This window comes from Apostichopus japonicus, chromosome 8 (assembly GCF_037975245.1).
Source record: "Apostichopus japonicus isolate 1M-3 chromosome 8, ASM3797524v1, whole genome shotgun sequence".
Classification (NCBI taxonomy): Eukaryota; Metazoa; Echinodermata; class Holothuroidea; order Aspidochirotida; family Stichopodidae; genus Apostichopus; species Apostichopus japonicus.
The window spans coordinates 30673709-30686942 of NC_092568.1; the positions used below are offsets into that span (position 1 = coordinate 30673709).

The window sequence follows — 13234 nt, forward strand, 5'->3', positions numbered from 1 at the left end:
ATAATTATTATTAAGTTGATAATAATAATAATAATAAAACCAAAAACATATTAATAATACAACATTACGATATGTACAAACCAAACGGGGAAACCGAATTATAAACATAGATGATATTCAATGTGCGTTGTCACACTTCCTTTGAAATTCTGTTAAAATGTAATACATTTTAACAGAATGTAATAATTTCAACCACTTTTAAAAGTAGATTATTTTATCAAATAACATGAGGTATATCACAGGTTAGATTACAACAGCTAGGCTGAAAGTTTCATTTCTAAGTTAATTGTCCAACATTCTAACCAAGATGTGTAATATTCACACATAGTAGGGTATCGTACAATATAAGTACATGATCTATATGTATAATCATACCTATTGTTTACGAGTTATACACCATTGGTCAAAATACAGAATGTTTTGTGTCCCACATTTTAATGTAGTGTTCAATTCGCCAACCTGTGAAGGTATTGCGTCATGTCATCGTTATCTGTTACTATTTTATTAGACTACAGAAACATGTTATGTTTTCTTGTTCCTCGTGAACCATTCCTCTAAAACTGAAGAGTAAAATACCAGGGGCGGATCCAGCGAGGGACCGGAAGTCCGCCCCCCACCCCCCCCCCCGCCTGGCCCAGTTTCCTTTTTAGTGGACAAATATATTATGCACTGCCTTTTCGGTAGCAATTTCGGTAACAGCATAACGATATTCACCACCCCCCCCCCTCCCAAACAGACTCGTTCACCCATCCCTCCCCCTTTGAGAAATCCTTGATCTGTCAATGGGTACCACCAGACTATACAGTCGAGTCGACGCATAATTTGAATCATATCACTTAAATAGAAACCAAACAGTAGTCAATAGTTTCCATAATCTTTACAAAAAAAATATCCTATCATGGGAATGTTTGATGTAGTAACATACAATTTTAATGACGAAATGTCAACTTTTATGTAGCAATATACAAATCATTTTAATGGGCAAGTGTCTCTAAATGTCTCCTCTATAGGCCTATATATGATGATGATGATATACATGTAAAAAAAAAAAACGTCAAAATATCGCCCACGTAATATATTTACACGCTTTATATTTCAACGGATACGGATCTTATGTGACGTTTTTATGGACTTACGTAAAAAATAAAATAGATCTTCCTGTTGTACGCAACTGGTAATTATCATATATCCTATCGTAGGTAATATATATTTGCAGTGGAAGTTCTGCACTTACTTTGCACATATAGGCTATTTATCACTGATTGTAGAACTTCTTATTACCAACAATTCCGAATGTATTTGACGGGTTTTTACGGAGCTGTGACATGTACGTAAAGGTTTGCGAAGACAAAAAATGAAAAGCCTCATTGTTCAACTTCGACCAAGCAATTAAAACAGTCTAAAGGTATTGTCATCTAATTTGCCGATGCATTTGCTGATGAATTACTGTAGCGATTAATCACCATGGCAACAAGTAGACCAGTTGAGGGTGCATTACCGCTGTTTTACTTTATAGCCTAGTGTTATTACTGAAAAGTACAACGCGGTGTTCGAGCAAAGGCTGCAAAAAACAACTGTTAGTACAAATTGATATCACACATCATAACCAAATCATGTACTTCCACCAACGAACTGTATACTGAAACTATTAGGTCACAGGGATCCCCGGATCGTACCTCAAAAGACGACATATCGACTTTAATATTGTCAATCTGTTCGTTAATAATGCAAGTGATTGCAACAACATCTTCCTCTCAGGATTCAAGACGTAGCGGCCATCACGCGCGCGAAAACGCAGATCCATCTATGCTGTGTTTATACAGCGGGAAATCAATTCCATTGTTGATTCCACTAGCGATCTATCAATGGATACCTAAGCAAAATGTGTTTTCTGGAGAACATTTCCGACAGACGCAGTTCCTTGCGTTAAGATATGTAAAAGTCCTATCAACTCCTTCATCGCAGTCGTCTAGTTCAATCGTAACTTCTACAGTGTCTCCATACGAACACATTTTATGCTGAGAATGCTTGAAAGGCGGTCTTAGAGCTGGTACCTAATAGATATGAAAAAGATAGCAGAAAAGAAAAGAATGAAATCAAAGAGATCTAATTATTTACTCATAAGAATCTTCAACATATAAGACGGAAAATATTTTGAGAGGCTAGAATCATTCCTAGTCAGAGTCGGAGGGAGGGGGGGGGGGGGGAAGTGGGTGACAAACAAATAGTTGAGAACGACTTTTTCGAAATGCAAAATTGCATCTGTATATATGAAGTGCACATCACGGACCATATCTGGGGTGGGGGTAGGTTGGAGGGAGGGGTTAGAGAAGTTTCAGTGTTGTTTTGCCACGCATCATGATTGTAGGAAAAATATCCACCCCCCTCCCCTCCCCGTCTTGGTGTCGTCGCTGTCCCATGGCCTTATACTTTTAATTTTGAGGGGAGAAAAAACAGGAATCAATTCGGGGTGTTAGCGTGAGGGGAGGAGGATTTGAAGGGAAAGGTCCAACCCACATGAAAGATCTAAAGGGTTATACGTGCCAGGTGTCAATTAAAAATCATAGCTTAATGGTGGTTACTTTGTATATACTAAATATAAATAATATACTACAATTAATTATAATATAGTTAAATAAGTCAATTCTCGTTTCAAATAATGAAAAAAAACAAGAGACATTTTGAATATTTACCCTCTTTTTTCTTGAGGTGATTTATATTAATATCAAGTACTGGTATCAAAGTTTTGAATATTAAAAAACTGAAGGTTTCATTCCTCATTAACAAGTTCATGTTTTGGTACTAAAATCATTAACAGTTCACAGATGATATTAGTACTTGTTCGAATTTTTCACCTCGAGCAATGACTTGCAACTATTAAAATGATGAAAATTTAACAGTATATACAATAAAATTTGTTTGAAGTAAAATTTGAAGAAAGACCTACATTCATAATTATTACACAATTTTTTACACAATGTGATAAAAAAAATGCCCATAAGAGTCTTAAACGTGGATTTCAAAAAAAAAAATAGAAATGGCCAAATTTGTTCTAATCTGATGGCTTACCTGAAATGTGTCGCAAAGGCCATAACAAGCATCTACCAGAAGAGGTTGAGGTCTGCAACCTGTTTTTTCAGCCTGGTAGGCTGTATATTCACGAACCATGCATCGTAGTGGTACACTCCCTCGAGGGGCTGGGTTTGCTGAAGTACTCCTTATAGCAACAAAGGTGAATACGACAAGCAAGAATACTAATATCTTCGAAGTCTGTTCCATTTTCCGTTTCTGCAGAGCAATCAGAAATTAGCGAAATAAAATCACTGAATATTGGTTTGTTTTGTTTTGATTCTAATAGGCTATGAACGCATGAAGCAGTTCGGTATTTCCACAGTCACCTGTTACACCTGATATGCATTAGCCTATTATATAGAGTTCCGTGAATGATCGCTTTCTAGTTTATGGCCTATATACCGCTAGTTACAACGCCGTAAATTTAACGATGTGTATATAACAATTATTATTATATATATATATGTGTGTGTGTATCACCTTTCTATATCTCTTCGTCTTCATTTGCTTAGCGTGAGTTTACCAGTCGGAATGTCAATCAGATCATTCTATAAATATTTATATTTTAGTCTGAGTGTCAATTCCTCGTCTCACGACTGTGGCGTGATTTCTGAAGATCGTATGTTTCAAGCAGAAGGTGGTGCTATATTTATTATTTATTTATTTAAGGTCAAATGTCTGTGACTTCCTATGAATATTCAGTAATGTCAATCGTTTCATATATAAACCTGTGTTTGCAAAAGCAAAATAGTGTATGATCCATTTCAAGTTCTGATGACATCATGGTGTTGATATGTTAACATCAGCTAAAATCACGCTGCAGTTTTACAGAATACCAACTAACCCCCCCCCCCTCTATCTCCCTCTCCCCTTCCCCATGCCCCTCACAAGGGAAGAAAGGTTAACGAAAAAGCTAAATCTTTCAAAACATCGGATCCCCCATAATATCACCAATAAATTCATGAACAACAAGAATGATCCATTTAATAATTTCAAGGTTGAGATGCCAATCTCAAATTAAGTAGGTTAAACAATTGTTTCCATCATATGCAAGTTGCTATGCTTTCTTAAAGTACAAGGCAATTCCCAGCACGTGGTGCCTAAAATAAATCAACTCTGTATACAAACTAGGTCGCAAAACTGTTTTTGTGTTTTCATATGTTTTTTTTTTTACTAGTTAGATAGTGCATTATGATATTCCGTCTGCTCCTTAGTTAAGTGTACTTATTTATAAGTATATACGTATATATATATATATATATAAATAAAGATAGAAGATAATGTGACAATCTTTTCTAAGTAACGATTCATTATTGATTTTTGATAGGTCACAAACAAAAGTCTATTTATTACATTTAATGACAAAATTCTGTACGAAATATATGCATTGCTTGTTAACAACGTCGTAGACTATCTATATTACATGTAGTACTGTATTACAAATTATCATCCTAGTCAAAGATAACGATTAATCAAGCTTTGTAAACAATTTGTTTAGTTTACGATAAAACAATACCCGGAGACGGATTTCCATTATGATGAATCATCATAATTATCTTGCGTGGTGCATATAGGTTACAGAACACGACATGCACTGTGTTACAATTTGTTATCGATTATATGTAATATGTCTTAAAATGTAAAAGTACAAATATGTATATGATATGGACTAATTAAGTAGAATACAAAAACAGCAGCAAGGTAGATGCACCATTTCGTATCTTCAGAAATAGAAGGATTTTATTTATTTTTTATTTATTATTTATTTATATATATATATATATTTATATTTATATATATATATACATATTTATATTTATATTTATTTATATATGTGTATATATATATATATATAAATATATATATATATATATATATATATATATATTTATATATATTTATTTTTTGTGTGGGTCATATTTTTGTCACACTATATCGTATATCGCCAACTTTGAAAATTGCCTTTGAACGGTACCCCATTGAGAAATCAAAATGCAAAACATTTGTGTCTATAATGAGATTCATATTTTAGATTACCTCAACTTTTACCCGCAGTTACTGTTTCCCGGGGGAAAATTCCGTGATTCTGCAATTGTGTCGCTTTAATGGAAACCTTTTATAAAAATACTTACAGAATAAAGAAGAGACTGTTCTTCTGAATCGCTCAAACTTGATCAATCCCGAAATCTCTTAAAATTATGCAGCTTTAGCTGTTATGCTGATCAGCTTGTTAGATAAGCTGACCCGATAATAATTCGTGCCGATCTTTTTATATGTCCTCATCTTTACCCCTGAGTAGGCTCATTGAAATACTTCAGTTGTGCTAAATTCGTTCTCTCTCTCTCCTCCCTTGTTTGGAGGGGGCGGGGGGGGGGCGGAGAGAGAGATTTTGTTTATCTTTGAAAAGCTATGCCTATTCCAGTTGTCTGTATATCAATTTGCCAGTCGACCTTGTTTCTAAAAGGAGAGTTTACAAAGCGCCAACTGCATAAAGCTTATTTCGTTGCCTAGTTCATTGCATAAGTATTAAGGTGTATAACAGTTATAACCATGATTTTACAATATAAAATATAAACGTAAAGAAATTGTAGTAAGTAAGGTATTGTTGCTTCTAATTTGTGATTTGGGAGAATGCTTATTTATATATAGGTCAAGAAATACAGACTTTTAAAAACGATGGATATACTATTTTAAATATTCGTGAATATAGCTCAGAACAGGATCATTATGAAGTTATGACGTCACTCAATCGATGACGAAAGGTAACGGTATACTATAGATAGCAGTTAACGAAAAGCATTGAAAGGTGCGCATGCGTTTGAGGTATTTGTGACGTCGTACAATTATCAAGTAGCTCCACGTGATGAAGGTCATATCCCTAATTTATCTTAAACTTGGGCAAACTTGAAAAAGGCAGTAAATTTGGATTTTGGTTTTGATAAGCAACACTAAATTTCATAAAAAAAATAAGAAATTATAGTATCCTATATATGTATGTAACATGATGTAAAGGTTGCATGAATTTGTCGTTACAGCAACCACTTGCAGTATATACAAATCTTTGAGGTTATACTTTTCCTGTATATATATATATATATATATATATATATATATATATATATATATATATATATATTACGCAAGTTCCTTTCTGTATTTCTTCAGACACTGTATAAATATGTGCAACTCACCGAAGGTACAATAGGTAATTAAACTCATGAAATATTTAAAGAAAAAGCGTTAATCCACGTTATCGATTTAGTGATGTGATACTATGTTAATCTGTTTGCCGAGGGGCTATCTAGAGGAACATACAGGCAAGATCAATGGGTCGTATCATCTCATGGATACATACAGGCAGATTTCGACATACGAGTATTTCGCAACTTCTACACATTACACTGCAATTCTCTCTGCGCGTGAATGATGAACCAAAGTCATTTGGGTTTCATACTTAGGCCTATACAAATCCGAAAGATTCCCGTTTGTCCCAATTACTACAAAATTGTTAGAAGAGTATAGTTGAAATCCACTATTTTACTCCTTCTTTAGAAACAATCTTCTCAACAATATGAATTTTTTCATCATATATATATAAATATCTGTATATATAAATATCTGTATATATATATATATATATATATATATATATATATATATTTATATATACCCAGTTATACTACGAAATAACCTTCTACATCGTTGTTAATGTTAATTGATATGTTTTCTTTATTTTCTTTTCTCTGCCTCTTTCAGTCCCTCAAGAAATATCCGTCCAATATTATATTAAACTGTCGTATCGTATAATGCATACTTCAATATTGAAATAATGAAAATTTCAACTCACTTGTTTTCTATTGGCTCCTTTGAGTTTCTTCCCAATCTTCAAAATATTTTCTGTTCGTTTCTTACAGATGCACACACAAATCCTTGTTTTGTTATTACAATGGAATTTTCAATCTATATTTATTTCTAAAAGCACCTCCAGATCATTTGTGTTATATTTTAATGCACTTGAATGGCGGCGATATGAACGTTTATCTCTCGAGGTAGCTGGCGATCGTTATGTTCAGTTGTGGTTCTCTTTCATTGATATTCTAAAAAAAAAATCCTTATCTCACTCGCTGCAATAGTCCACGGGATTGTAAGCTTCGTATGACGTCATAGAGCATGTTTGCTCTTAGTAAACGTCTGGAAGGATGTGGGCGAAATAGTTTGTAGTCATTCTCTTTCAAGTTTCTTCACTGCGACATTTGATATACCGTATTTATCCCTGTAGTAAATTCTCAAAACGCGCCATATCATGGATCTTCCGGTAGAATTTCGAAGAAACACTTCTTCCGGTTTCTGAAAATGACGCATAGAGGAAATCAGATAAAGTAATACTTTCTTCTTTACTTTCTAAATCACCCTCAAATATATCAACTTTTTCCCCCTCCATTGTTTGATCTTAAGGATACTTCAAAACTACCCTCTTGAGTATTCTAGAAGTGCTAATATCCGTTAATTCGGTTCATCTAATCTTAGGCTTCTATCAGCAAATCCAGACTTCGGGTGAGTCGTTTGATTTATCGCCCAATCTATATAAGCACATGCAATGGAACATGTATATGGCTTAGAACTTGAATTGGACATTAATCAATTGATATGGTCGTTATCCTTACGTAAGTAAAGACTGTAATGTGTTCCACTTTGACCTGTTTCTTGTGCAACGTATATGCAAATCCATGTCTCATTCCCTGAAGCACTGGATGACAAAGCAAAAACTTAAGTATATAGCAAAGTGGAAAACGTCTTACCCTTCCTTTACGAGAACGGTAATATGCAAGTAAAAAAGGTTTTGTACATGGGATTAGTGCCGTAGCTATAGGGTTACAGGGGCCCCTTCGGCCCAGGTTCAAGAGTAAGACCTGGGCCCCCTTCACCCCTTTTACTTAATCTAAACTGTGTTAAAGTCATAAATATTACACAAGAGAAAAGGCATTTAAATAGATCTGATATTTGCCTGCAGTTTTTTTATTTTTCAACTAGAAAGAGAAAACAGTTGTTCGTGAAGTAAAACAACATATAAGGCATGTTGGTACTCATTACTTATTCATGAACAAGTATGACTGGCAGATTTGATCAGTTGGTTCAAACTCATGGACCTAACCCCTTGTGACCCCCTGGACATCGGGGTCCCTGGTTCAGTGAACCACCTGATGCGCCTATTGCTGTATATACGCTTCAGGGTAGAATCTCTTAACAATTTCTATCGGTCGTTTCTTTTAAATGTGCTGCTTCCATTAAAAACCTGCACTTCAATTACTCTTTAAGGTGTGCCTTTTCTTACAAATTAATGTTCTTAAAATATGGGCCTTATCAACATTTACACTGAGATGTGCTTAATTCGACCTTAGGGGGTCATCATAGAAACAGGTTGGCATGCAGATGATGATATTGGTCTATGATATATGCAGATCGGAACTTTGCTGGTGTCAATTTGCAATTAGCACACGAAGGATATACTATCTGGACTCTGGACTATTCCCCGTTAAAGATGTAAACGTTAGCTGATCATATGTAATATGTATAAAAGCCAATCCAATCCAGGGTAGAGGTATATACATATATATATATATATATATATATATATATATATATATATATTCTGTGCTACTGCCCTACCCCTATCCCCTACCCCGCCCTTACAAATGGGAGGCACAACGGCCTGAAAGCAATGTGCAGGGGACAGGGGAAAACACAGATTCAAGAGATTTTAAAGACGAAAAAAATATAAAATAGTTGGTGAATTACATAATCTTGAATTGCTTGAAGAAGGTGATTCGTGGCGGTATGAATATGAGTATTATGCACATAGGATGATGGGTTGTGACGGGAACAAAATATATTACTGGTTAGGCTAAGGAATGTTCTTTACTTCTGAACGTTAGGCTACACACGGAGTGTTAGATTAGTGGTTAACGCTGGTGCCTTTCAATCATAAGGTCCCGAGTTCGAGTCACGCCAAGATTAATGTATGTCGTCCAGTTACAGAGTTGTTGACAATTGACAATTCATAATCATGGACGTTAAATATGAATCTGAAAAAGAGACTGACTTCGGTCGGTTTGCGGCTTTGATAAGCCAATGAGGCTTCTTCGCGAGTTCCTGCTTGCAGGAGGGTCTAAAATACATACATACATGCAATACATACATTTCTACTTTTTGGACATTATAAAACAGAAGAGTTTATGTCAAACTTTTTCCTTAAAACTCAATTTCATTGACAGAAGATTCGACATTAGGACAGAAATTATGGGAAACAATGGATCCTGAGAAAAGACAAAATTTGAAGTTGCAAAGTGGCTGAAATAATAGATCGATTGCAACGAACGAGCACGGGTTATATTGCAAGTGTTTTCCAGACTATACAACTGCAGATCAACGGAGTGTACAACTATTGATATAGAGACCAGAAGAGTCTATCAAATATATTTATGTCAATACACGAACTTCATATCTACAATCCAATCATTGATGACAGTTTGATAAAGGACATTTGATGAGAAAATATGCGATTCTCCCCAAGGTTATCATGATTTGAAAATAAATTAACACATTCATCAATCCAACAGTCCCTCGTCGTTTGACATTCGATTTCTCAAAGTTTTTTTTTTGTTTTGTTTTTAACTTGTGACTTTATTTAACAGCCTAGTGTTATAATACAGTTAAGAAAAACATATATATATATAGAGAGAGAGAGAGGGAGAGAGTTGGTTAGCGCATCATGTTTGATCTCTAAAGTAAGGCAAATATGTCACCATGACCGCCCGATGGCACACAGAGAACACAGTTGCTACTTCAAATTTTAAAGTTTTGTACCACAGTAAAAACTGGATTGTGCTATAAATCGGTAGCATGTGCTAATAGGTTTTTACTGTGGTACAAAACTTTAAGATTTACAGTAGTTACTGTAATCTCTGTGCATGTGAATCGGCTGCCAAGACAGAACTAGTGTTGTTCGATACAGGTGACAAACGCCTGCAGTGAAATTGCGACCTTCCTTACCGGTTTCGAACCTCTGGGTATACAATTAGCGTCCATGGCCAATTGGTTAGGGTGCCCGCATTTAAAGCGGGAGGCCCGGGTTCGAATCCCGGTGGAGACATAGTTTGGTTCTCTACTGTCTTCACCATAAATAAAGATCAATGTATCGATTATTACACAACTTTACTATATTTTGTTTAGTACTTGTCAATAAGTGCACAAAGTGCACTTGTTTTATTTGTACATTTTGATTTGGATGAATAAAGTGAACTTTTAAAAAGGAAAGATCAATTGAATATTTTACGCAAGGTCAGGCAAATCTGTTTTCGTTCTCGTTTTTCTTCCGTGTCTCTCTTGCTACAAGAAACTTGCTGACGTTTTATTAAACGCAAAATCTTTTCACAGAACTTAAATTCTTATCAATATTCCACAATACGCATTTTATTGATGTCCACGATATTTTAAGGATTTCACATGTATCAAGGTCAGTGTATGTGAAATAGGCTCTAGCTTCCGCTTACGTTTTAATAATCACAACACAATAAATTTGTGATAACTTTGCAGAATTCCTCGTTTCCGAACATTTCAATCTTCAGAGACATTCTCTCAAAAACTTAAAAGGTATTTTAATTGCCTAAAACTTCAAGAGGGAATGAAATCAATTGGATCTTTCGTATTAAGTCTCACATCACCGGCCCCAACCAAGACTTGGGACCCACACCTTAACAACTACCAGCTCCAAAAACATATATGTAATCCGTTATTCTTATTCTTTGCTCCTTAATCCGCTTCCTGTATATAGTCATGGTTTTTGTGGTACCAATTCCATCATGCCATGGACTCACACATAACTAGCGTCATAGTTTCATTTTGTTACAATTTTTACCTTTCATTCCACTGCCAAGTACTGCTGACGAAGGTCCAACGAGGACCGAAAATTCCAATACGTTTTCTAAAACAGTTCCCCTTACTTGACAATTGTGAGTCATAACTTATTTCTCTACTTTTGTATAATAATATTTTCTTATGGTATTTAAATTCGAGTTTCTTTGCAGAGTAATACCATTAACTAAGATTGATAGAAGAGAAGGAGAGGGAGGGGTGGGGTGAGGTGGTCAATTCCCCCCCCCCCCTTTCTGTACGTCTTCATGTTTAACCTAGGATATTCCTTACTAACAATTAACCATCTGAAAAGGAAATAGAGAAATCAAAGGAAGTTAATTGAAATGAAGGTGACTTTACACCGCTCGCTACAATTATTTGCTTTAAAGTGTCGAATTGACATTTGACCTAGATCGACCTATCAGCTATATATAAATAGCGAGAAGCGGCGTCGTCAGTGGCTGAAGGGGTGGGTCACCTTGAGACGCCGTGTTGGCGTAACTAAGGCGTGGGCTTTAAACACACACCATTATGTCACCTTAAGAAGCGTTAAGTCACAGCTGTTAATGTTTTTACTATAAACAGAATAAATCTGCAAGATAAATATATCAAGATTCCGGTGTTGCCATGAGCATAGAAGGTTCTCGGGTATTTCCTTCAATCTGCGGCATAAGTCAGCCTTTGCTATACCTTCGTGTGTATGTCAGAAATTACGGAGGTTTTTCAGTTTTCATTCAATCCCTAAGTTGAGCGTGATCAATTCAAGTACCCATTTTCCTAGATTGGTCAATTTAAATAGGACATGGCATGTCCTTATAAAACCATCTTTCACATTTGGAACCTCTACGCCCCTTCCCCCCCCCCCAAGAAAAACATCAGGACAGATTTCTATCTTGTAGGCGTAGGAACCACACTCCTACATGTATATGCTGATGTCACAAGTTATGCAGATATTCAGCCTTCCGCATAGGCAAAGACACTGAATGTATATTAGTTTATAGATCGATGCAGGAATGTCCGAAGTCCTTGCTGTAGCGTATACTAGACAAATCACTACAGTTTTCCCAAGCACGATGCCTTATACTTTTATTCTTTCCCCTTCTTTTTTATGCAAGTAACCAGAACCGGAATGGATACATCGACATGATAATTCAGTCACTAATCTCTCCCACCCCCCCCCTCCCTCACCCCTATGATCATTATCAGCTTTTGTAACTCTAAACCATGAACCTAATTTTCCTAGTAGTGCCAATGCTATGTTACGGCGATTTGCTGTTCTGGAAAAAAGAAAACAGATATCGGCCGGAAGATCGTTGTTGCCGGATTTAACATATATTTAAGGCTAATCGAGAGCTAATTATAAAGAAACCCTTTAACAGTAAAAGAACAGTAAATAGGTTAGTTTACTGTAGCCTTCATCCAGATGCGAAAATTTGTTATAGACCTATAAATGTAGATTTAGTATTAAAAAAAAAAGCGCAACCTGCTTTAAATCAGAAATCTGAATAACTGATGAGAAAGACGTGGCATTTGTATCAACATATCATGTTGCAACTTATGAATAAACATATTTACAATCTGAACAATGGGAACCATTAATGTGCTAATAACCACACGGGGATTCACCTTGCCGAGGAATGTTTTCTTGGTAATACCACACATGACCATGATAACCACACAAACACACACTCTAATGTGGGTACACACATATGATGATTATAGCTGAGTCACTTTAATATCAAGGACATTCGAAAGTCAATAGCAAACCGAATTAAGATTCCAATTTTCTAACACGCTAATTAGTAACTGAATTAAGGTGTTTGTGATTCTTGTTGCTTGGGGAACCGGTCTCATATTCTTTCTGACAATATTGTCAGGACATCTGATCAACTAACAAGAAGAAAAATACCGCCTTAAATCAATTCTATATTTCTCAGGAAAGTAAATTGTCCTTTCCTTTGCCATATATTTTCTTATAAATTTGACTTGTTTTCACAGATAAATCCGAAATTACAATTATTGAATTTGTTAGGTAGTTATCCAGATATGTCTCATCAAAATTCTCGCTTTTTACTGGCAACTGGTAACCGTGCTGAATTTTTAAAATCTTTTTCTGCATTAAGGACAGAATAGAAATTTGTTGCACATGCATGCAATGCGAGGAGGGTTTGTTTTTTGTTTATTTGTTTTATCACAAACAAAATTACAATGTGAAAGGTTTTATACGTAATTTTACTCATTATACGTTTAA

The 13234-nt window shown here is 35.3% G+C and overlaps 1 protein-coding gene across 1 annotated transcript in view; it reads right to left on the minus strand.

Annotated features, from left to right (window-relative positions):
• LOC139971543 (glycoprotein hormone beta-5-like) overlaps nt 1-13234 on the minus strand; it is a 21208-nt gene continuing 7974 nt past the window's right edge. The window contains exons 2-4 of the mRNA XM_071978109.1: nt 6920-7419; nt 3070-3288; nt 1-2054 (exon numbers count right to left, since the gene is read on the minus strand). Coding sequence (XP_071834210.1) covers nt 1863-2054; nt 3070-3279 — 402 coding nt within the window. The 5' untranslated portion in view covers nt 3280-3288; nt 6920-7419 and the 3' untranslated portion in view covers nt 1-1862. The remainder of the gene's footprint in view (nt 2055-3069; nt 3289-6919; nt 7420-13234) is intronic.